The 25,263-nt window shown below is 32.7% G+C and overlaps 4 protein-coding genes and 1 long non-coding RNA gene across 5 annotated transcripts; 4 read left to right on the top strand and 1 right to left on the bottom strand.

Annotated features, from left to right (window-relative positions):
* Positions 1 to 117: 117 nt before the first annotated feature.
* LOC128031892 (uncharacterized) lies at positions 118 to 3,968 on the bottom strand. The gene is made up of 7 exons (XR_001132261.2): positions 2,843 to 3,968; positions 1,359 to 2,763; positions 1,226 to 1,281; positions 1,010 to 1,110; positions 862 to 931; positions 669 to 748; positions 118 to 582 (listed from the first exon to the last, which is right to left on the bottom strand). It is a non-coding gene; the product is annotated as an uncharacterized LOC128031892 (long non-coding RNA).
* Positions 3,969 to 6,226: 2,258 nt separating this feature from the next.
* Positions 6,227 to 10,938, top strand: LOC105789283 (E3 ubiquitin-protein ligase HOS1). The gene is made up of 10 exons (XM_012616604.2): positions 6,227 to 6,459; positions 6,727 to 7,117; positions 7,253 to 7,387; positions 7,476 to 7,651; positions 7,728 to 8,129; positions 8,221 to 8,379; positions 8,480 to 8,959; positions 9,174 to 9,320; positions 9,484 to 10,211; positions 10,338 to 10,938. Exons 1-10 carry the CDS (start codon positions 6,349 to 6,351, stop codon positions 10,498 to 10,500), a joined length of 2,892 nt encoding a protein of 963 aa, XP_012472058.1. The 5' UTR covers positions 6,227 to 6,348; the 3' UTR covers positions 10,501 to 10,938.
* A 2,561-nt stretch (positions 10,939 to 13,499) lies between these two features.
* On the top strand, positions 13,500 to 15,368 carry LOC105789282 (transcription factor MYBS3). The gene is made up of 3 exons (XM_012616602.2): positions 13,500 to 13,923; positions 14,349 to 14,557; positions 14,731 to 15,368. The coding sequence occupies exons 1-3, from the start codon at positions 13,650 to 13,652 to the stop codon at positions 15,238 to 15,240; spliced, it is 993 nt and encodes a 330-aa protein (XP_012472056.1). The 5' UTR covers positions 13,500 to 13,649; the 3' UTR covers positions 15,241 to 15,368.
* Positions 15,369 to 16,447: 1,079 nt separating this feature from the next.
* On the top strand, positions 16,448 to 19,243 carry LOC105789281 (O-fucosyltransferase 30). The gene is made up of 2 exons (XM_012616601.2): positions 16,448 to 17,045; positions 18,098 to 19,243. Exons 1-2 carry the CDS (start codon positions 16,594 to 16,596, stop codon positions 19,194 to 19,196), a joined length of 1,551 nt encoding a protein of 516 aa, XP_012472055.1. The 5' UTR covers positions 16,448 to 16,593; the 3' UTR covers positions 19,197 to 19,243.
* Positions 19,244 to 23,612: 4,369 nt separating this feature from the next.
* LOC105789911 (ethylene-responsive transcription factor ERF039) lies at positions 23,613 to 24,419 on the top strand. Its single transcript, XM_012617217.2, has one exon. It carries the CDS (start codon positions 23,691 to 23,693, stop codon positions 24,345 to 24,347), a length of 657 nt encoding a protein of 218 aa, XP_012472671.1. The 5' UTR covers positions 23,613 to 23,690; the 3' UTR covers positions 24,348 to 24,419.
* Positions 24,420 to 25,263: the final 844 nt, after the last annotated feature.

The raw sequence follows: 25,263 nt of genomic DNA, 5'->3' as shown, positions 1-25,263 counted from the left end.
TGCCCAAACCTCCAAATTTCAGGTGCCCCTTCGGGTTTGGGCAACTAACTCCATCTCTAGTTGGTGGTTTTGTTTAAATTTAAAGGCTAAAACTCCAGTTTGATAACTATAAGAATATATCTAACATAACCATGACATACATATTGAACTCTTAATGAAAATAATCCAGTTCGAAGAAGAAAAAAAATCCATACGAGGAGCATGGAGTTCACAATACTGAAGACTCCTGATAATAAACAGAAAATTCACACACAAACCGTCACACAAAAACACACCTTTGTATCTTCAGTTCATCAACATCCCAATAAACACATTGGGACTTCATTTAAAAGTCATAATCTTTTGAAAAGAAAATAAGCAATTATATAAACCTTGGTTTCTTCAGCAACATCAGTCGATTTTCTTTTGAATCAGTTGTCATTCACCACCTTCATTTTGCCTTTTTTGATATAAGCTTCGTCCTTTATCTCTTCGACCGATCTCTTGCCCTTTGCCTCGGCCGACTTCTTTGTGAGGCCATGCATTACTGGGTTGTGGTGAACTTCAGCTACGGCAGGTAATGAGTTCTGAATATCTGCACACCTAAATAGAAAAACTTGTTATCAATACGAGGGTGCTTTTGAAATATACTAGTGAGCACATTAGAATTGCGTTCATAAATGTTGTACCCTTGAACGGTACAGGTGTTCTCTGGCATCACTGGTGCCTTCACTGGTGCCTTCACCCGAATGACCACATATCTCATTGTCTAGAAAACATAATCAATATTTACAAGATTATTATAGTGTGACAGTTTAAGAATGCTGACACCAAATTATAACTGTAGATTAACATAATAGAATATCAACTTGCAGCCATTACCTGACAGATCACAGAGTCCAAAATAACCAAAGTTTTCCATATCAGAAGAACACAGCAGTGACGGAAGAACCTATATGCAAAAGAGAATCAGATCTGATCCAAAACTAAGCAAATTGAATTTAAAAAATATATACACGCCAAAACCTACAGGATCAACAGTAAAGGTGTTCTCTTGTGACAGTTCCATATTGTGTGGATTTGCTATAGCACCACTGGTGCCTTCACCCAAATCATCATATATCTTGTCGTCTAGAAAACATAATTAATATTTACAAGTAAGATTGTTATACTGACAGTTTAAGAATGTAAACATCAAATTATAACTGTAGATTAACATAATAGAATATCAACTTGCAGCCATTACCTGACCGATTACAGAATTCAAAACCACCACCAATAGTCTTTCATATACAGAGCAACCTATATGCAGAAGAGAATTAGATCTGACACAAATCTAAGCAAATTGAATTTAAAAAAATATACACGCCAAAACTTACAGCATCAGCATCATGATGACCCTGCAAATAAGTAGGGAAGTACACAGCATTAGACAGAGAATTAGAAATTTACAGCTTTCCTACTCAGGACATTTGTGTGTGTATTTGTCTAATATTTATTGTTTTTATTTGGCCTCTTACAAACAAGTGGAATCGATCAAACAATGTTGAAACAACATTATGATATTTCTACAATTGCGCGCATCTTTATTTCATTCCAATTCATTAAAATCCTCCATGTATTCCTTGAACGAATGTACAATCTAAGAATCATAAAAAAGGACATGAAAGGATCATAAGACATAAAAATCAAAATATTTAAGTTCCAACCATTTCTGTCTGCTTATTGATGTTCAGGTAAAATAATCCAAGTTCAAAATTTGCTTAAAAAGAAAGTACAAACATTTCTGGCCAATATATATATATATATATATATATATAGTATGATCTTTACCTGTAACCCAGAGAATTAATAAAAGAAATGAATATTAATGGTCGTATCAGTTTATAGTTTGCGAGAGATGAAATAAACTGCCCGTCAAAGAAATTAAAGGGATGACGGACAAGCTCTACTTTATGCAAGTTCTGATACGCACATAATTCCTACATGTACATGACACTCTTACATGTATGGAATTCCCCAAGCAGTCTCAAGCACATCAATAAAAGTTATTAATCAACATGTGGTACTTCCTTAAAAACCATACCTGTGAGTGAGATTGAGTCAGGAATGTGCTTGGCACTTCGCTTCTTTTGAACTGGATTTGCATATTTTTATGGTTTTTATTAAGGTTAAATCACTAGTTGGAGCTTGAACTTGTGTGGATCAATAAATATGAAACGTGGCCATGGATTGCTCGTTCTCGAACAAGCCAATATAGATTTGATCAATTACAAATACAAACTAATTATATATAAAAAGCACTACTAATAAATATTCAGATTATATATAGCACTAGGAAAGAACTCTAGCTAAACTCTCAAATACACTATCATGCTCACATCTTGCAAGCTCATTAATTATTACAAGTCCTGTTAGCAGGATAATGTTCAACTTCAATAAAGGCTGTACAAATATCCACTATAGCAAATATTTTCACACACACACACACACATATATACATATACATATACCAGAAAAAGAAGCAGCTTACCTGAATTAGTTTTAACACATAATACCTCCCATATATATCAGACTCGTAAATCTCAGCCCGGTTTTAACTTTTGACTGGATTTGCAGGCTCGGGTTTTGGAAACCTTCAACGACGCAGTTTAAGTCGGCAAATCCAGTTCAAAAGACAAGACGCAAACTAAGACAGTAGGACCAGTATTAGAATACTGAGCAGCATCACTAATTGTGGGTATTGACCGCGATTCATTGCTTCGTTTACAACCCACCTATACTCTGCATAGAGAAAATTTGAAGCAAATTAAAACAATTTATAAAAGAGATTTTGAAATCTTTGAAGGATTTCGAAATTTACCTTATTCAATTTCCAGATCTATAGGGAACTTGAAGCCAGGGGCTTGTTTGCGGCCAGAGAAAAGAGGATCGTATATATAAAGAAAATTCTAGGGTTAGCTCGTGCAAGAAGGACTAAATAATTGCATCCCTTCAAACAAAAAGAGCCATTGGATCTAATATTTTAAAATCTGAACCGTTGAAAAAAAAAAGTGAAAAAAATTTAATAATAGAAAAAACTGTGAAATCAAATCCCCATTACAACTTACCAAAACGGAAAAAAAAATGTGTGTGCTTAAAATTTCCCTTTTGTTTCGGGTCAGGAGCCAAAGGAGGAGGGGCTAGGGTTTTTGACAAACCAAATCTTCGATTCAGAAATGGCTTCTGCGACTGGATAGGTGAACGCGAAGAGAAAGCCGGTGTATGTTATCATCATTGATAACGATGAAACATCAATGAAACAATTGACTGCGACGGGTCTTGTTTTTCCTGTTGGGGTGAGGGTCTGGATCCGGGTCTTGAAACAATTGAATTCATGAAGAAGAAAGAGAAGAAAAAAGAACACGGTAAAAACACCTCTACAGTCCCTGTCAATTTAGATATTGAGCAAATTGATCCTTTTCAAAAAAAATTAAGTTATCAATTTTAAAAGTGAGCAATCATGGACAACAATATTAATATTTTTCCTCAATTGTTCATATTTATTATTGGTATAATAAATTTAGTCTTAAATGTTTATATATTTTGTTAATTTGATATTGATTCTTAAAATTTAATAAATTTAATCTCAATATTTACACATTTACAAAAATAATATGGGTTAAATCTATTAAATTAGGATCAAATTGATAGGATGCCTAAATTATTAAGAGTTAAATTTATATTATATCAATCTAATTTATGTTAATTTGATGAAAAGCATTAACCTGTAACTGTCCTTAATTGTTCATTATTGAAATTGATAAGAATTAATTGCTTTAACTAAGACCAATTTGCTCAATGTTAAAATTGAAAGAGATTGAAAAAATGTTTTTACCACAACAAAAAAGAATTTAGCTGATAACAGTATCATAAGCAACCTCTCAAGGAATATAAAATGAATATTGATGGTGCATATAAGTTTTCTACTAGTGTGTCTAGGGGTGTTATACGGGATTGATGGAGAATGGGGTTGTTGGGTTTTCTAAACTTCTTTGACCCATGTTCAATATGGGAAGCGGAGATGTGGGGTGTGATTGAAGGACTCATGCTTGTTTGGAAGAGTGGACAGTATTTATGTTGTTTATGTATTGACCAACAATGCTAAAGATGAGGAGATCAATTTAATTCGAAAATCTCAGGACTGTTTGAAGGAGTGGGATGTGGTTATCAAACATGTTTACACAGGGAGGATAATAAACTTGTTGATGACTTAACATCGATGGCGTGGAGACAAACCTTACGAAGTGCTTTCTATTATTCTCCTCAAGTGGCGCTTCTTGATTAACTTGGTATTGAAACTATTTATGTTATGACACTAAGAATTGTATCTCTTTAATTTTTATGTTTTTTCTTCTATGATAAAAATAAATTAGCAAAATAGTTTGGTTCTCAAATATTTGACAAAATAGTGGAGTTAGTAAGAGGGAAGAAGACTGAGTCGGCAAACCCCTACCGACTTCAGCCCATTACATGTTCAAAACATTCTTTCTCATCTTCAGTTCAGTTTTTCGTACCCTTAGGCTCCAAAAATTGTTCAACGGAGCTTTTGAATGAATACATATTACTAAAATTGAGTCCTTTTAAGTTGCTGAAATGATCTGTAATGCCCTCCATTAAGTTGTATAGAAGAAAATTAAACCTGCCGGCACTCAAATTTGATGCCAAATTATGGTGAAAAAAAGAAGAGTTTTATGGGAATTATCAATCCAATAAGCAGGATTCAACACTCGACATGGAATCCAAGAGTTCATGTTTTTTGAAGTAGATATCAATCCAATCCTTTGCAAAACTACCCAGGTAAGCTAATGCAAGAAGACGAAGATAGAAACATGGTAAAAGCTTGGGAACCTTGAGTTTCTAGGGTCGCTTTCTATGATATATAAAATTAACCAATCGAATTTTATATTTTCTAATACTTCTTTATAAATTTTTAATAATTTATTTGATTCATCGAATATTTTATGATAATTATTAATTTAAATTATTGAATCAATTGAACTGAGGTGAAATTAATTTAATCGAGAATTATTGATTTAATCGGTGTAATTTTAAAAATATTAACCCTTTTGTTTTTAGTTTCATTTTTTTTAATTATGGTGATTTTTGTTTTACTTTGTTTTTATTTTGTTCACTCAATTTTTTTGAAAAATGTTATGGTTCTTGTCCATTCTATTTTTTGAAATCAATCGTTAGATTTATTAGGAATAATTCTTGAAGGACTTTCAAGATAAAGATAATGGTAGGTCATATGAAACTTAACCCTTTGTACATCATTGACGTGGTAGATCCCTTGGCAATGGTTTTTTGTTGACTGGAGTTCGTTGTCAGATTGATCTAATGATGGCATGAATAAAATGCAATTTTTAACAATTTGATCAATGTGATATATATTTGGTTTGCTTTTGAATTATTTGAGTGCCACGGTTATTGTTAGTTTGTCTTTCTCCTCACTTGGGATTTTTTTGCAGACATAGTATATGTGCATTAGTTTGTAGTGTCTTATTTATCATTTGTACTATGTGTCATATATTTATATATATTTATGGTTTTTATTAAAGGTTAAATCACTAGTTGGAGCTTGAACTTGTCAATTGTTCCCACATTGGATCCTAATTTTTTTTGTCCAATTTAGTCTTGAACTTGACAATTATTCCTAGATTGGGGCTTGAATTTTTTTTTGTCTAAGTTTGTCTTTAAAAACCCCAAAGTTCAGGTCCCAATATGAGAACAATTATCAAGTTCAAGCTCTAATATAAAAATAATTGTGAAGTTCAAGGTCTAACTTAGATAAAAAAATTCAAACTCCGATGTAGGAACAATTGCTAATTCAATCCCTAATATGAAAACAATTATCAAGCTCAAAATCTAACTTGAAAAAAAAAATCAAATTCCAAGATAAAAAAAAGTTGTCAAACTCAAACTTCAAATAGCGATCAAACACTTCTTATTAATGACAATATTTTCTTAAAAACAAAAATTATTCTTAAAATATCTTTTGAACCCATCACTCTATCATAATTAGAAAGTGTGCTTTTAAGAAAAATCTATTCAATATGAATAATTACTCGAATTAATCAATAACATTAAAAAGAAAACTAAAAGATCAAATTTTAAATTTAAACACAATATAGGGACCAAAATAAAAGTTCGACCATTTTAAAATCTAAGAAAACTTTTACTTTTCCTAGTTTTTAATTTTCCGCTCGTTTCGCCCTAAGCCCCCCGTCGAACACTCACAGACTCAAACTTCACTCACATTTTTTCAAAATCACCTCTTCAATTTTCCCAGGAAAATCCTCATAAAAACTGGGAAAAAGAAAAGGAAAAATGGAGAAACATGAAATCAACGGTCCGGTTCATCCTTCGAGCTCCGGCAGTAACGGCCATACCGTTAGATCACCAGCTCATCAACCCAACTTCAATAGCCGTGCCGTTCAGGTTCCAACTCCAAAAACCCTTGCTCCTTCATTTTCTTCGGCTTTTAGTTTCTTTTTTCATATTATTTTTAATTTTGTACTATCATTGGTGCTATTCTAAGGAATTAAGAACACATTTGCTTACATAGAATTGGTTAGTTTATTATTAAGTTCACATTTTTGTTGTAAATAATTCTGTTTTAGGTTAAAAGTTCAGGTGAATTTTGAATAAATTGTTGTATAGCTTTAGAATAGGCTACGAAATTATAATGTCTAGTTTAAATTTCAGGAAGCTTTAGAACACTTGGCATCTGTTGACCTTAGTGAGTTATTCAATGAGGCGAAAACCGAATACTGTCGAGCAACTAGAGACTTAAGACGATGTGGGCGTTACGTGAAGTATGTGTTGAACTCTTGCGGACATGCCTCGTTATGTGCCGAGTGTTGTCAAAGATGTGATCTTTGTCCGATTTGTAGAATACCATTGGCGAGTGGTAACAACAGACTTCAGCTACGCCTGTTCGATGAGTGCATAGACGCTGGCCTCATTTCTAGAAGATATGGTGATATTTTTCAAAATAAAGAAGATAGAGATGATCAAATGAATGCTGATGTTCAACGTCTTTATTCTTTTTTTGATGTCTCCTTGGAGAATAACTTGGTTTCTTTGGTTTGTCATTGTATCCTTTTACTTGTCTAGATTTAGTCATTTAGGGCATATTGATTTGTTTATATTTTTATAAAAACACATGCCGAATACTGATGTTGTGATTGTTTGGTAGAACTCCATGTTTACCTTAATGGAAAAACAACAGATGTTACAGATATATGCATGGATGAAACTGCTGTTTCCAGTGATGCTATCACTGCTTTGCTACTGGATGAGAAGGTTGTCAAGGATTGGGTCAAGCGGAAGTTTAAAAATATTACAACAGAACTTCAACAGATATGTATCCTTAAATAGTTTGTGGAATTCTTTGAGAACTATGACTTTTGTTTATACCATGTGCATTGGGTGTTCCCTAACCGTTTTATCAGATTATCTCAAGGTAGGAGAAATGGAAAAGAGTTTAGGTTTGCTTCACAAATATTCAGCATATCTGGCTAGCTTATCCAGTATTCTTGAAGTTTTGGAATCATCTTTCAAGGGTCGTCCTTTGGCACAGCTCCATGACTTGCATCACCTTCAAGAGAGTATATTGAAGACGAAGCAGGTTTGATTCAATTAAGAAGATATTTAACCATATATTAGCATCTTTTTAAGAGCAACAACTGTTATAAAATTTTCAGCATCTTGAGATCATAATGTGGTGTATAAGGCACCAATTCTTGGAACATGTGAGGTCTCGTCATGCTAATTTCACATCCTGGCATAATCTTGTCCGTGAAAGAAAATCGGCTGCAACTGCACGTGCATGGCCTGATGTAGTCGATCGCTCAGCCGACTCCACTAGACAGGATGGCTCTCTATTCATTGAAGATGCATTAGCAAACCTTGACATCGAACAAGCATGTGATCAGGAGCTTGGAGAAGAGTCATATTTTGCATTTTTACTGAAGGACAGCTCCTCCTTTTCTCGGTCTAAAATAGAGGGATTGAGAGGGTGTTACCCATTTGAAAGTCTCCAGGCTGCTGTGGACATCCTCTTTCTATGTGGTAGTTCTGATTTGGTGGTTGCAAAGCAAGCAATTGTATCCTTCTCTTTTTGATGTGGTTTGCTTCTGTTGATTGGACATGCTTTCAGTTGCGCAAATTCCTTTGATTTTCTTAATTGAGATGCAGTTTGTATATTACTTGTTTGATCGGCATTGGAGTAGGCCTGAAGAAGAATGGAGAGATATTGTGGATGACTTTGCTACCTCCTTTGGTATAAATAGGCATTCATTACTCGAATCATTCATTTTCTGTCTTTTGGACGATCACACAGATGAGGCTTTACAGGTATAATAGTAAAGAACTACTTTTTGTCCTTAAGGCTATACTCTCACACTTTTATTATAATTTCACATGCTGATTTTTTTAGCTAAATCGTATTTCTTAGGAATCTTTTCAACTTCTTCCAGAGATATCTGGCCCAACAACTCATCCTAAGATTGCACGAGTTCTGTTAGAACGGCAGAATCCCGAGGTTGCTCACATGGTGTTACGCTGGTCTGGTCGTGATGATGGATCACAGTTGGTTTCGCTTAGTGAGGCTGTGACTGTTGTTTGGGTGAAAGTGGAATGTAGGCTTTTGACTGAAGCATTCACATATCAGCGGATGCTCTGTACTAAAGTCCGGGAAAAGAATTTCAAGTATGGTCCAAGTGAGGATGGCCAATGCAGGTGCTGGATGGACTGGACAGAAATATTGGTCTCTGAATTATGCTGTTTATGTATTCGGAGGAACTTGGTAGATCGAATAATAGAGTTGCCATGGAATTCTGATGAGGAGAAATATATTCATAAATGCCTGTTAGATTGTGCAACTGATGATCCTTCTTCTGCTAATGGAAGTCTCCTTCTTGTATTCTATCTTCAGGTAACTGACATACATACAGCATGCAATCGTGTAACATTTAGATTAGGGCTCTATTGGGTAAAATGGATTCTGATTGCTGTATATTGTTGATTTCTTGGCTTATGCTTATGCCTTGCATTTTCATTGTGATGGTCCAAGGATGCTCTATAATGCTCATTTTTGGATGGTCCAAGGATCCAAAAGCTTATATGCTCATTCTCTGTTACTAATACAGCGCTATCAATACGTTGAGGCATATCAAGTCAGTCTTAAACTTCGGACCTTAGAAGAAGACTTCATTTCAACTCATTCTGTTAATGAAGAATTTCTAGAAGTTTTATCCAGAATGGAATCTTGTCGTCAAAGGAGAAAAGCATTGGTTGTAAGTACTTTAAACTTTGCTGGAGGGGGGGGGGGATCTTAATCTTTATGGTTCAACTGAAGAAAATGAACTTTCTTTTCTGTGCTTGGCGAAGTTTGTAGGTCACTGCTAGTAAGTAGTGTTTTATAATGAATCCACTAATTTGCTTACCTTTCTTCGATAGGATAAAGGTTTAGAATTGCTACCAGAAGTCTTGCAGCAACAAGTAAAGACCGGAACGTTGCCTGATATAGGGGTTACTTTTGGTCAAGAGAATGAAATGCCAGCAAGATCCGGCCTTCCCGAATTGCAAGAACCAGAACCAGCCCCTTTGTTGGTTCCTTCCACTTCTGATTCTATTCTTCTACAACCAGATCTTTTGACTACTTCAAGTCCAGCAGTTTCTGAAATTCCTAAAATATTTGGGGGGTATGTCAACGGTTCTCATGTTGGCGCTGGTAACCACAGGTCTTTATCAATTCTCCATGGGAGATTATTTGTAGGTCCAGAAACCATATCAAATGTTGAAGTTGGCAAAAGTTTCAACTTTGAAGGCATCTCAAGTCCTGGAATCCATCGTGTAAGTCCCACATATGCTACACCATTGAACGGAATCAGTCAGAGTTCATCAAGAGAGCTCCCGATCAGACATTTACAAGAAAAACAATCTGATAAAATCATTTCAGTGGGAGAGCAAAACGGGTTTGTTAACCAGGTTCACAATACAAGTCCTCCGTATTCCCGAAGAGTGACAGCTAATCCTGTATCCATGCCTAGCAGTAACTATAGTTTAAAAGGTTCTGCAAATAACTTGCCTTCAAATATTTCCGGTAAGAGGGGTCAATCAAATAGAGATGACAGCTATTGGACTGTGCCTCCTAACGAAGACTTAACGGATGTCGTCAATTGGAGGTAAAGATTCTGGTTTCATCGACCATTCTCTTTCATTTAGTCTCATATATCAATAAAAGCCACAGGTGGGGAAGGATTTTGGTATATCATCTTGTCACACTGTTTCCTATTTTTGCATATTTGTAGTCATGAACAAAGGCCTTTCGAGGACAGATACATAAACGAGGGACTGAGATGGAGATCCGATGAAACAAGTGACGAGGAAGAGCAAAATCCAGGTGGAACCATAAAAGTTGGCGGTCCAACCCCCACGAAAGGATATAGAAGGAGGAGATTCGCCATAAGATAAATTCATGTCCTCTCCATGATGATCGACACCATGAGAATGAACCAGCCTGAACCCTGAAGTGGGACTCAAACCCGTACCTATGGTTCAGTTTGACTGCTTTTATTTGGGTAAAAAAAGGTACAACTCTCGTCTTATACTGGTCTAAGATTCACATTAATGGCAGATTCAGAGACAGGAAGTGGGTTGTCAATGCCCAATGCTTTGTCTTCCATGAGGAGATTTATTTTTATAATTGAAGGGACCAATTAATCAAATCGTCAAGGATCCCCATAATTTTTGTATCTTTTTTCCTTCTTTTCTAAGTGAGCTCAAGGCCATATTGATAGTTCCTAGTTTTTCGAGCAGTAATAATCAAGCTTACTTTTTTTTGTAAGTTGAGTTAGAGAGAAAAAAATTGTATCAGTTAATTAAATCAATGTTAAAGTGCGATTTTGTTAATGTTTTAGTTTGCATGTTTTAGCTTTTTCACATTTTAAAATTAAAGTTGAAATATTAAATAAATATGGTTCAAATGTATACTTGAAATTTTAATTTTAATTTTGATTTAATGATGCACATTTAAAGAAATAAATATATCAATTTATTTTTATATTGGATAAATATAATTATTTATGTATGCAATACATAAACATAAAATGATGTTATATTAATAAATATGTTAATAATTTACGAGAATTAGATCAAAATAAAATTTCATATGTAAAATTACACACTAAATCATAGTTCATGTATAGTTTTGGGATTTATCCCCATTTGAGTTGTATTTTAAATTTGAAAAATAAAGGACTAAATATCTTGAAATAAAATAGGATTAAATTTTTAATATATGAATATTACAAGGATTTATAGTCTATATAAAATCTAATGTAAAATCTTTATAATCTAGAAAATGTCTGATTATGCTTGAGAGTTCTTTTAGATTTTTGAAATTTTAGTTTTTATTTTTATTTAAAATTTAAATTCAAAAAATCCAATTGATAATACAGTTAATTGATTTATGTAAAAATTTGAATGTGTTATCAACTGAATTTTAAATTTTAAATTAGATTTCTGAATATTAAAATGTCACAGTTAAATTTTAACATGGATTAATTTAATTTCTAATTTCTCAGAGTTAAACGTTTGGGGGTTAAATTTTAAAAGTTAAAAAAGTAGAGGGATTTGCAAACACAATTAGACCCCAAAAAAGTCATCACAAAGAGGGTAAAAGGATAACACGCTTATCATTTTGTCATTTGATATCCAAAATAATGAATTTAGTTGTCGGACCTGAATCACATTAATTAATTCGTAGCCGTTCGTTGAACTATGGGCCCACAAAAATATATAGGTAGTAATGATCTTGTTTCGTTGTGGTCCACAAATAAAACAATAAAAGGTGAAAATGTTTGATAGGTCCCTCTGTTATAGGGACTGAATCAATTATTAAATAGATTAATGTAATCTTTATGATAAAAATAAATAAATAAGATTAAATTGTAATAGAGTTAATATTTCCTGTCTAAAAAATAGCATGAAAATTATTCTATTTATTTGCTATTTAACTCCAAACAAAAGATTTTATTTAAAGAATTATGAAAATTTTAAAATTATTTACGCAGCTAAATTTATTGTTTCTTTTTTCACCGAACACTTGATTTTTGGGGTCAAAACAGCGATAGAAAAATACTTTTCCACCCAAACACAAAAGCTAGGATTTAATTGCCTTTGGTTTTTACGTTTGGAAGCGAAAATTATCAAAATACATTTATTCATATAACTATTTAAAATTATATAAAAATTAGATTAAATTATATTTTATGTATCATTATATTGAATTATTTATATATTTTATGTATTATTATATTAAATTATTTAAATATCATATAATTTAACTAATTTTAACTTTCCACTATCATGTTTAAAAGACTTTTAACAATCAACCACGATTTTTGACAATAATGAAAAACACTAAAAATTAACAAAACACATATTTTTACAGACTTTTCTACCGCTCTTTTCAGAAGCACTACTAAAAAGCACTTTTCAATAATTTAAGTTTAATTAATAATACTATTAAAAAAATTTCCATTAAATTCACTGGTGTGGCACTTTGAAATATCACTTGTTAGCTATGTAATAGAAAATTGACATTGTAACAAATTGAATAACTTTAATGATATCAACAACTAGATTTTTTGCATTTTTAAATCTCAAAAGTAAATGGAATGAGTCGGTAAAAATACCTCTCTAGTCCCTCTCAATTTCGATATTGAGCAAATGGGTCCCTTTCAAAAAAAATTGGAGCAATTTAATCCCTATCAATTTCAAAAGTGAGCAATCAAGGAAAATTAGTCTCGGCGTTAATGTTTTCCGCCGATTTTACATAATTTTGAATGGTATAATAACAAGTTTAAGTCTCAAATTTTAGACATTCTATCAATGTGGTATTGATTTAACAAAATTAGCTTGCAACATTTGTGTAATTTTGTAAAGTTCAGGCTAAATTTGTTGATTTTTTTTTAGAATCAAGATCAATTTGAAAAAAATGCTAACATTAAGGGCTAAATTTGTTATTATACCAATAAAAATGATGTACAATTGATGAACACAATGGTTAATTGTCCTTGGTTGCTCACTTTCAAAATTGGCAGGGATTAAATTGCTCTAATTTTTTATAGGGAACAATTTACTCAATTTCTAAATTGGGAGGGGTTGGATAGGGATTTTTACCAACTAAATTCTTTAAAATAGAAGTAAAAGGACTAAATATCAAATATATGGAAAATACATGGAGTTGAACCGCATTTTAACCAAAAGAAGAAAAATAGAAACGGGAATGGACTTATGTCAAAGTCAACTCCCCATGCGAAAAACGCAAGATTTTCTCGAATCCAAATTTGACCATATCAACGGCTACAAATCCAAGATGGTCCCTACCATCAAACACCTGTAAACACCAGAGCATTAAGTTTCATTACAGCAATAAATATAAATTAGATATCGTCTCCCCTCTCTCTGTTAGAAAAAAAAGCCACAAGAAGCAGTCAAATAAAGGGTTTTTTTTTTTTAAACAAAGGGCATAACCCGTATACGAATCGGATCCAGGTTCTAGAAGATCCGGTTTACATCTATCACGTCACTTTTTTTGCTGTTTGATCTGATCCAAGATGACTCGTCGCTGCTCGCATTGTAGCCACAACGGGCATAACTCTCGGACATGCCCGAACCGAGGGTTTAAGCTGTTCGGAGTCCGGTTAACTGACGGGTTGATCCGGAAGAGTGCCAGTATGGGGAATTTAAGCCAATATTCCGGGTTGAATTCTGGGATGCATAACAGGAATGGGTCGGGTGAACCCGGTGATGGTCCGGATCATGCAGACGGTTATGCTTCTGAGGATTTTGTACCCGGGTCGTCGTCTTCCAATCGTGAAAGGAAAAGAGGTCTCTTCTTTTTTGTTCTTTTTTGAAGAACTAATTGGAATTTTTTCAAATTTTTATTTGCTTTGGCTTAGAATTTTTTTTTTTGGGTAAAGTGCATTGATCTCTTAGTTTCATATGTTAATGATATTGATCCAAAGCTTTGGTTATATGTACTACATTGTGAAATTTATTGGTTTATCAAGTTCGAATCTTGAAGATGATATTGTTAGGAGTAGCAATCAATTTTTATGATCCGTAAAGCTGACATGGAGAATATCTATACTAAACAAAAAAAAAATTGGATTAAAGTTTGTGACAGGTTGATTATAATGAACACTCGACATTAGAAGTCTAGGCACAGTCAATAATGGTGGAAACTAATACATGGTAATATTGATGTCTTGTTTATTGCTTTAATGAATTTGTCTAAGCAACGGTGTTTGCAGGTATTCCTTGGACGGAAGAAGAGCATCGGATGTTTCTACTTGGATTGCAGAAGCTTGGAAAAGGTGATTGGCGTGGAATATCGCGCAATTATGTTATTTCGAGGACTCCTACTCAAGTAGCTAGCCATGCTCAGAAATATTTCATCCGACAATCGAATGTTTCTAGGAGAAAAAGACGATCCAGCCTCTTTGATATTGTAACTGATGAAGTTAGTGCCCTTCTCTCTATAAAATGCTTGCTTTGGTTGTCATATCTAAAAGCTTCGATTTATATTCGTATGGTATTTGTAGATAATAGGTTCATACCAATTTACTTTCAATTTGTTTTGTGTGGTTGTATTTGATTCGTGTTTGAAGCTGTCTAAGGATCATTTTCTTGCAGTCGAGTGACATTCCGATGGTATCACATGATTCATTCTCGGAAAACCCTTCAGAAGCCGAAGCACAGAGCAACGACCATTTGCCTATTCCTCCTGCATTGGACGAAGAAGACGAAACAATGGATACCGACAAATCAAATGATGGTGAAAACATTCACATTCCTCCGAAACCAGAGACCTCACAACCTCCTTACCCGGCACTATATCCTGCTTACTTCCCACCATTCTTTCCGTTCTCACTTTCATATTGGATGGGTTACAATACTGAACCAACCAAGGAAAACACACATGAAGTGGTTAAGCCAATGGCTGTACATTCGAAGATCCCGATCAATGTTGATGAACTGGTCGGCATGTCTAAATTGAGTTTGGGAGAATCAATTGGTGGTAATGGCCCTTCTTCCGTTTCGTTAAAACTTGACGGTTCGTCGAGGCAATCTGCATTCCATGCCAATCCTGTTCCGGGTAATTCGAGAATGAATTCAAGTGGGAGCCCAATCCATGCAAATTAAGACACTATAGCTCAGGGTTTTTATGAGCATTACAGGTTAATATGCTGTCTATGGTTCTTTTTGTGGATCAAGTGAATAAGCATGTTTCTTTTCTTACAAACTTAATTCAATGGTTTGGGTTTAGGCGATATAGCATATTGTTAGAAATTTATTTGAACCTCTTTTTAACAAGTGTGTTTAACATAATTATATATAAAATTTAATAAATAAAAATATATTAAATTATACATATTAAATTAAAATAATACCTATTCATGGGTCGGGTCGAGTTTGGGATGAGTCTTGTCAAAATTTTAGGTCCGTTTGCCAAGTTTGGGCTAGCTAGGCCCGAAAATGGGTTTAAAATTTTGTCTAAACTCGACCCGAATAAAAATATTAAAACCTCGAATTGGCCCGTCTAAATTAATTTTTTTATATATAAAAATAAAAAATATAATTTATATTTATACTTAAATAATATTGAGATATATGTAATTTAATAAACAAATGCCTCTAAAATAGTAGTAAAATTAACATAAAATAAGAGTTATATAATATTTAAATAATAACAATAAAATAATAATAACATAGAAGTAAAACAATAAGAAAATAACATTAAAACAGTAGAAAATATGAGTAAAAAACTTTACTCGAGGCTTTATCTATTTTTAAATAAATTTTGTTTTTCTACTTAAATATATTTTTTAATTTTATATTTTTAGCTAAATCTTCTCATAGTTATTTGGGTGTAGAGGTGTTCATGGGCCGGGCCGGGCCCATAAAAAATTTCAGCCCGGGTCCTAGACTCGGGCCCGGCCCGGCCAGAAACATGGGCATAAGATTTTGCCCAGGCCCGGCCCAGGAAAAAATCATAAGCTCGGGCCAGGCCCGGCCCGACCCATTTTTATTTTAAAAATTTTAAAAAATTAAAAAAAGTATTTTAAAAGTATTTTAAAATTAAAAAAAATTAAAAAAAGTATTTTAAAAATATTTTAAAATTAAAAAAATTAAAAAATATTTTAAAATTAAAAAAATTAAAAAAGTATGTAAAAAATATTTTAAAATTTTAAAAAATAAATATATTTATTATATCAGGCTGGGCCCGGGCCGAAAAAGTGGTGCCCAAGGCCCGGCCCGTTTTCTAAACGGGCCTCTTTTTTTCCCAAGCTCATATTTCAGGCCTATATTTTTACTCAAACCCTCTCATATTTCTGGCGGGCCATCGGGCCGGGCCGGGCCGCCCGGCCCATGAGCACCTCTATTTGGGTGTAATACAAAATTTTTGGTTGTATATTAGCCTACAGGAAAACATCGAACTACTAAAAGGCCCTGAACCAGCAGCACCACAGACACCAACAAAACCGAACAAGAAACATGTTTAATCTCAACAAAACAATCCCCACTCCGAAACTATGGGGCAAAAAGAAATCCCAACAACGCAGATCTCCTTTCTTTTTCCTCTCACTTTTCCTCCTTTCCCTCATCTTTCTCTTCTTCCTTACTTTCACTTCTATCCCCAAATCCCTTTTCTCATCATCCTCTTCAAAAACCACAGCCCTTTCCCTTCAATTCCCACATTGCGAAATTCGAATCTCAGGGGAAAAATTCTTATGGTACGCCCCTCATAGTGGGTTCAGTAACCAGCTTTCTGAGTTCAAGAATGCACTTCTAATGGCTGGGATTTTGAACCGTACTTTGATTATCCCTCCTATTCTTTCTCACCATGCAATTGCACTCGGTAGCTGCCCTAAGTTTAGGGTTCAAAGCCCTAAAGAGATCCGTGTTTCGGTTTGGGATCATGTTATTGAGCTCATTACAAGTGGGAGGTAACTGGGTATTGTTCAATTTCCTTGTTTATACATCCATTGAATTCTGGGTTTTAGTTAAATTTTGTTGTTGAGCTATATGTATAGGTCAATTTTGAGCAGAAATTTCATAGTAATCTTAAGATTTGGGACTTGGAGCTTTAAATTTCCTTTAATTTTCAATTTTTGTACTTGTAAGTAAATGATTTTAGATTTGGAACTTTGGGATCATGTTATTGAGTTCATTAGAAGTGGGAGATAACTGGGTATTGCTCACTTTTATTGTTCATATACCCATTTCTAGCTTATTCCTCCATTGAATTTTTGAACTTTTTTTTACGTTTGAATCTAGGGTTTTAGTTTTTTTTTTTCACCTTTTATTGGTTGTGTTCCATTTTTTAGGGGTTAAATTTTATTGGTAATCTTTAAGATTTGGTACTTTGGGGTTTTAATTTTCCTGTCATTTTCTATATAACTTATGTACATGGAGGAAAGTGCGGTGGAGATTAAGGAGGGTTCACCCTGCTAAGGCGGAGAGCTGTATTGTGTGTGGTGGAAAAAGGTGAAGGAGAGGAAAGCTTGAGAGAGGTGTGAGGAAGGAGTGTAGGGCAAGAAACAGACGAACATTCCCCTCCTTGAGGTGAGAGAGCCGTTCGTGGGACATGTGTCTCTTTCTAATTGGTTAGTTGGTCTTTTCTAATATCGTTGTCAGCTGAACAACTTAATGTCACCTAGGTAAGAGCGTATGTGGATGACAAGTAATGGTTGTCTTGTTGGAGTTGTCTAGTTGTCAAGAATCCTTAGGTCTTGGTGAAACAATGCTTATGGTGGCGGCTGCATGACTAACAGAGCTAAATAGGTTGAGTCAGGGGGTCGTGATGTTCTAGCGGGGTTGCTAGATGGCGAAGTTCCCATGTGTAACATAACTAAATGATTTATGCTTCTTTTTCTCCCCTAGAAAACAAAGTTTAGGTCTTTTTTTTTGGTTAGCAATCACTAAACTAATCCAGTAATGCTTAACTCAATAGAAGATCTTGCTTCTGTTTTGATTGCGCTTGTATTTGTTCTTGCAGGTATGTTTCCATGGCTGATATCATTGATATATCTTCGGTACTGTCATCTTCACATGTTCGAGCCATAGATTTCCGGGTTTTTGTGTCCTCGTGGTGTGGTTTGGACTTGGATTTGGCTTGCTCCAAAGAACCAAACACACAACCGACATATTTGGTTGATAGCCTAAAGCAATGTGGCTCATTGCTATCAGGGGTTGATGGTAATATAGATCGATGTCTATTTGCCGTAGATGATGATTGTAGAACAACAGTTTGGACGTACGGGAATTACGAAGCGGATGGAGCTTTGGATTCATTCCAACCCAACGAACAACTCAAGAAGAAAAAGAAGATTTCGTATGTTAGAAGACGTAGAGACGTGTATAAGACACTTGGACCTGGCAGCAAAGCCGATTCGGCCACTGTTCTAGCATTCGGAACCCTTTTTACAGCCCCATATAAAGGTTCTGAGCTCTACATCGATATCCAAAAAGCACCGAGAGATTCAAATATACAATCTTTAATAAAAAAGATCAAATTCCTTCCGTTTGTCCCCGAAATTATATCCGCGGGAAAACAGTTTGCGGTTCAGATCGTAAAGGCTCCGTTTCTCTGTGCACAACTTAGATTGCTAGATGGACAGTTCAAGAACCATTGGGAAGCTACATTTTCGGGTTTGAAACAAAAACTAGATTCATTAAGCCAGACGGTGTCTCGACCGATTCATGTTTTCGTGATGACTGATCTCCCTCGAGGCAATTGGACCGGAAACTACCTGGGTGATTTGGCTAAGGATTCAACCAATTTTAAGCTCTATTTTATGAACGAAGAAGATTCGTTGGTGATGGAAACGGCAAAGAAACTAGCACTTGCTGGACATGGCCTAAGGTTTGGGTCCAGTCTTGGCGGCATCGAGTCTACCGACACAGTGGCTAAGTTGCAGAAGCATTGTGCTCCTCATATATTACCTGATATACTTCTATTTATAGAAGAAACAATTTGCAGCTGTGGTTCACTTGGTTTTTTTGGAACTGCTGGTTCAACAATAGCAGATAATATTGAGATTATGAGAAAATTTAGTTCATGTTCAAATCAACGAGAGGATCACAAAATGACGTAATTTTTATGAATTTATTATTTATCCCAAAAATTTTTATTTACTTCAAATATATATTTAGTTTATTCTTTTATTAGGATATTATTTTTAGATAAATATTTAGTTTATCTTTTCAATTTGATTATTCTTAATTTTACAATTCTTTAAATTTATTAATTATTATTATTTTTAAATAATATATGAAAATAACAAGTTAATATGATATTATATAACCTAAAATTTTAAAATAATATAATTTAATAACTTCAACAAATACCATTTTAAAATTAAAATTTCAAGAATCAAAATAAATTTTATTTATTTATTTTTGTCAAGGGTAAATCAAAATAGGTTTTTTTTTGTTGTTGTTGTCATCATCATCATAAGTTCATTTAGTTATTAGTGGGTGACGATAATATTTTCTTGCATCATTGGACAGAAACCTAATAATCTCTTGCCTTGTTTCCAGATTTTCTTGTTAACCAAACATGATTTTATGAATACTATATTGAATCATTATACTTCGCCTTTTACTAAACATGAACAAAACGTCAAAAACTATGGAACAAAAAGAACAAAACGTTAAGAAACTGTCAAATCTTCTACTATTTAACCATAATTCCTCTTCTAGAACATATGAACATAGTCAATTGAATCAGATATTTTTGGGTAATAGTTGGTGCAGATTCAGATATTAGTGAATATTTGATATATATATCTCGTAAATTTTGAATATTTATTATTTGAATCTATTTTATTTTTATAGATAAGTGATATATATATTATCCTTTTACTCTTTAAATTCAGATATTTTGGAATAATTATTTAATTTGGATTTAGATAATAAAATTCAATTAATTAAGATAATAAATGAATTTGGATTTAAAGCTTATTTATAAAAATATTAAAAAAATTACATATGTCCAGCCCACGGCAAATTTAGACGGGTAGACAAGGTCGTTTGACTCTTCAAATGGGAAAATTACTTTTTAGTCCTTTATTAAATGATAGAATTAAAAATTATTATATGATAAAATTACACTTTAACCTCTCAGAATTAAAAGCTTTTTATATAATCTTTTTAAAAGTGTCGAAATCATAAGTGAACACAAAATAAAATTATACTTTAACCTCACAAAAATCTATCATTCAATTCCGTCCCTCGAAAGAGTTTTTAGATTCGTCCTATTCACAAGTCCAATATAAATTCTCGTTAAGATTTATGAAATCATATCCACTTTACTCAGCCATAAATTTATTTTATATAAATTTTGACATTAGTACAATTTACGTATGCCCTTCATCTTAGAATCTTTCTCATATTTGAAATTTAGTCCTCAACTCTTTTGATTTTATAATTGAAGTCCAATTAATAACACCATTAATTTTTTAAATTAAAAAAAAAAACTTGGTCATTTGGCCAATATTACATTCATAGAAGGCCGAGAAACAAATAAAAGCGTTGAATCATGATTCATGAATTGTAGGGTTCTTCAACACTATTTTTAAGAAGCACAGTAAAAGTCGATACTTTGTTTCCTTACACGACTTCTACATGTGAGAAATTTTTTTTAAATACATTTAATCAAATTTCTTTAAAGATATTATTTGAACTTCAATTATTAAATCTAAATAATAGGGTAAATTAAATTCTTAAAATTAAAAGTAAAGGGATTAAATTAAAAAGAAGAAGAAATGTGGGCATTATTATAAAAATATATACAAATAATTCAGACATTGCTTGAATTCCTTTAATTAGTTAGTTGAGATTTTGAGGGTAGCTGCTATGTTTGTTTTTTTTTTTTAATGCAAATTTCTACTGCATTTTTAATGCCAATTTGATGTTCTTAACCAACTGCCATTCAACATTTAAAAGAAAAAGAGAGAGTCGGCTGTTAATTAATAATACCCAATTAAATAATCATGCAGAGCTTAGTTACGTAATATTTATTGCGTCATTAGGGAATATATTGACCTAAGCAAACCTCGTATTCATGTGTTTTGTAATAAAGCCGATATGGTTATGGTTGTTTCATATTTATTTTTGATATTTATGTTAGTTAATTAGTTAGTTCGACCGATATGAATATTGTCATCAATGTAGAACGACGTGAGTTCAAAAACTTAGTGTTTATAATAATTGATTTTAATTGAAATTAATTATATTTTTCAAAAAAAATCTATGGGTTGCTATTTTTTTTTATAATTTTCTTAAATTAGTTCGGGTTGGTATTGATTAAATTTATAGAATTTTCTTAAACATTTTTTATCCACATTTATCCCACTTAAATTCTACCGAACAATGTAGTTTTTTTTTTTTAATTTGATCCATAAAGAGATAAAAAGCCACATATTCATTTTTTTAAATATATTATACAAGAAAATTAAAAATTTTAATATATATACTGTGTATATATGTTGAAATTTTGCAGATTTTATTTTATTTTATTTTAAAAATTGAGGTGATGATGTAGCATAATATTAAAATAGCATGTTATCATCTTTTAATGGTGTTAAAAAGGACTAAATTATTTGACGAAATCAATACGAGGATTAATATAGACAAATTAGGGATCAAATTAAAAATTATCAAAATTAAAAAGTAAATATTGTTTTAACCCTTATTTTATTGGCTTGATTTCATTGGACATCGAATATGACGTTGAAAAGGGGTGAAAGAAAATAAAATTGTACAAGCAATAGACATAGATTCCAATCCGTAAATTGGCCGTACAATTATCTTTTTTAACACTATACATACAACGGAATTTTAGGGGGAAATGTTGTCACAATTTGATTGAATCTGGGTTTGACCAATAGTATATAATCGAAAAGAAATTAAATCACAATGAAATGATAAGAAAAAAAGTGATAGTGTCGATTAAGTCTTAATTTAATTAGTATGAACATTATTGTCAATGTACGAGGACATAGGTTCGAGCGTGCTAAAGAGCGATATCTTCTTATTTATGAGTTGGATAAAAGCTATAGGTAATTTGTATTTATTTAATTATTGTTAAATCAATTGAATCGAAAATTGATGATTTAACTGATTCGATCACTGTTCCATTTCCTACAACATCATAAAAGGTCTTAACAAAATCAAGCATACATATATATATATATAGGGGAAAGCAATTTTCAATTGTAACTTAAAATGTAGCCCATTCAATTTTTTGGTTTAGTCGATTAATTCAATCAATTATCGCTTTTTGAATCTCATAATCGAACCGACCGGAAAAATAAGCTTGTTTTATATTATTTTTAAATTATTTAAAATATATTTATATTTTATAATAGAAAAATAACTATATAAGCCTAATCTAATAACCCTAAACCCAACCCAGTAACCCAATATCAGTTAATTAGAAATATCTGTTGAACCGTTCGAATCAAAGTCAATCGATCAGATCGATTTTCTCATTATTATCTAAATAAATCCAAAAAAGAAAAGGGTTTCATGTGAAATGCATGATTGTATTTTACAAAACTTTAGGCTAAAAAGTTTTCCACATGATTGGCCCACAAATTAATTCCCCAACTAAAAAACAAATCGTTTAAGAATAAAATGTGTAAATATGAAATTAGAAAAATCTTTAATCTTTCAAGTAAATCCTCTTAATGAGACGTGAGAAGAAGCCGACAAAAGAACACCAAGAGCAAAAGATAAAGCCAAACGTTCACATTATTCAAAATCAACTTGTGTAATAATAAAAGGTCTAATTTTGGTTTTAGTCCCTATACTATGTTTAAATTTGAGATTTCATCATTTTACTTTACTTTAATATAACTTGATGTTTTATTTTATAATGTTATTAGTAGCTCCAAATTAATGACACCAGCAATTGTTGTTGGTCAAGTGGTCATGTGGGTTTTTTTTAAATATCAATTTTAAGTATTGGATTGCAATGTAAATTTATTATCGATTGAATATAGTTTATTAGATTTTTATGTGATTTTGATTGAGTAAAATCAGTCAACAACTAGCAATTTTATTTGTTTGAACCTACTAATAACACAATAAAAGTAAAATCATCAAAATATGCAGAATTAAAGTAAAGGGATTAAATACGAAATCTAACATTATAAGCAATTTAAACCATAATTAGATCGTAACAAAAATAATCAAAATTTACATTTTCTTTTGCAACAAGGTAACTTTTTTCAATTTGGTCTCTATGATGACATGGCACTCTAAGATTATAATAAAAATATTATCATTTTTATGTGATGATGTGGTACAATATCAAAGTGCCACATCATTATAGAGACCAAAACTGAAAAAGTTGCAAAATTCAGGGACCAAATTAGAAAAAGTTGTCAAATTTAGGGACTTAGATATTGGGTTATTCCTTTTCTTTTTCTTCTTTTATTTTTTCTAGTTTGGCACATTGCCTTGAATACACTTTATAATCTGTCGAAAAAGGAATCTATATAAGAAGCTAATTTGCTCAGCTCCTTCTTCTCCAAGCGGTGCCCTCTTTCACTTTTTTCCCCCAAAAAGAATTAATATCTGCCATGGAAGTACCACTCCAAGCTGAGCATGAGCTTGAACTCGAAACCCAATCATCTTCTTCATCATCATCGTCGTCATCATCATCCCCTTTAGTTATTAAATCAAACAAAATTCAAAAACTGACTCAAAAAACAAACGAAAACAAGAGGAAGTTCAACAATGGCGACGAACTTGAAGGGAAACATCCCGCATACAGAGGTGTGAGAATGCGTCAATGGGGGAAATGGGTATCTGAAATCCGTGAACCAAGGAAAAAATCAAGGATTTGGTTAGGCACGTTCCCCACGGCGGAAATGGCGGCTCGAGCTCACGATGTGGCGGCGCTTGCCATTAAAGGCAAATCGGCTTACTTGAATTTCCCAGATATAGCTCATGAGCTTCCTCGGCCGGTAAGTTCATCGCCTAAGGATATTCAAGCTGCTGCTGCTAAAGCTGCTGCTTTGAGTTACGATCAAATGGCGCCGCGTTCTCCGTCATGTACGGCGTATTCGACGGTTTCTCATGAGAGTACAAGTTCATCGTCGAATGATAAGGATGATGCTTTCATTGATCTTCCAGATTTGTTGATGGATATGAATCATCAAATGTATGAGTTCTGGGGTGTTGATATTAATGGTTTTTTGGGGTCTGAAGAGCCTCGCCTTTGGGAATATTGCTAATTTGGTCCATCAACAATATCATCATGTTGTAATATTTTTCCATTAATTTACAGGTTTTATTTTAAAATCCAATAGTTTTTCTTTCTTTCTAAATGATAGATGGTCAAATTTTGATCTTTTTACTATACTAATTTTTTCATTTAGCCCCCATACTTTTATGAGGTTATTAGTTAGTCCAATTTGTTAGGCTAAGGTGGATTTTTCTTCTTAAAAACACCATTTCAACAAGCACAAAACTAAGGGCTAAGCCAGAAATGAATAAAAAATTTGGGGGCCCACAATGCAATTTTACATTTATACTAACTTATGATTTCCTAAAAGTTAAAGGGACTACATAATAAATTTTCCATTTGCACACAGAACAATTCATGTCTGTATGATGATTTAGAAGAGGGTGTTTTAAGAAGAAAAAAAACTATGTTAGTATATTAACTAAATGGTAAACTAATGAATTATAAAAGTAAAGGATCAAATTGTGTTTAAATGAAAATATAAGGATTAAATCATAAATTTAAATATAATAGACAGATAAAAGATCATAAGTTGACGGTTGTAGTGATAGGAATGGACTAAATTTAATGTTTTAATTAATATAATATGGAATTATTCTTTAAAGAAAAAGTAGTAGAATAGCTTTAGAAAAGTTTCAAAATAAAGGAAATCAATTTAGATCATATAAAATTTTTATGTTTTAGGTGTGGTGCGAATTTGAGTCACGTTAATCATGTTTATTGTTCGGGTTTTGCCCAATTCTTGTAATTCATTAAAAATATATAATAAAAGATATTCAAAATGTGATGATATATTTCTTAAACTACTTTTTCAATTTTCAGGTAATTAAATTGAAAATTATCAAGTGCTAAAATTCATAACCTTAAATTATTTTATCAACGACCGATACCAGTTGAACTAATAT

The sequence above is a fragment of the Gossypium raimondii genome, chromosome 2, assembly GCF_025698545.1.
Source record: "Gossypium raimondii isolate GPD5lz chromosome 2, ASM2569854v1, whole genome shotgun sequence".
Lineage (NCBI taxonomy): Eukaryota > Viridiplantae > Streptophyta > Magnoliopsida > Malvales > Malvaceae > Gossypium > Gossypium raimondii.
Note: the sequence above shows the minus strand (reverse complement) of the source record. Positions and strands in the feature narration are given on the sequence as shown.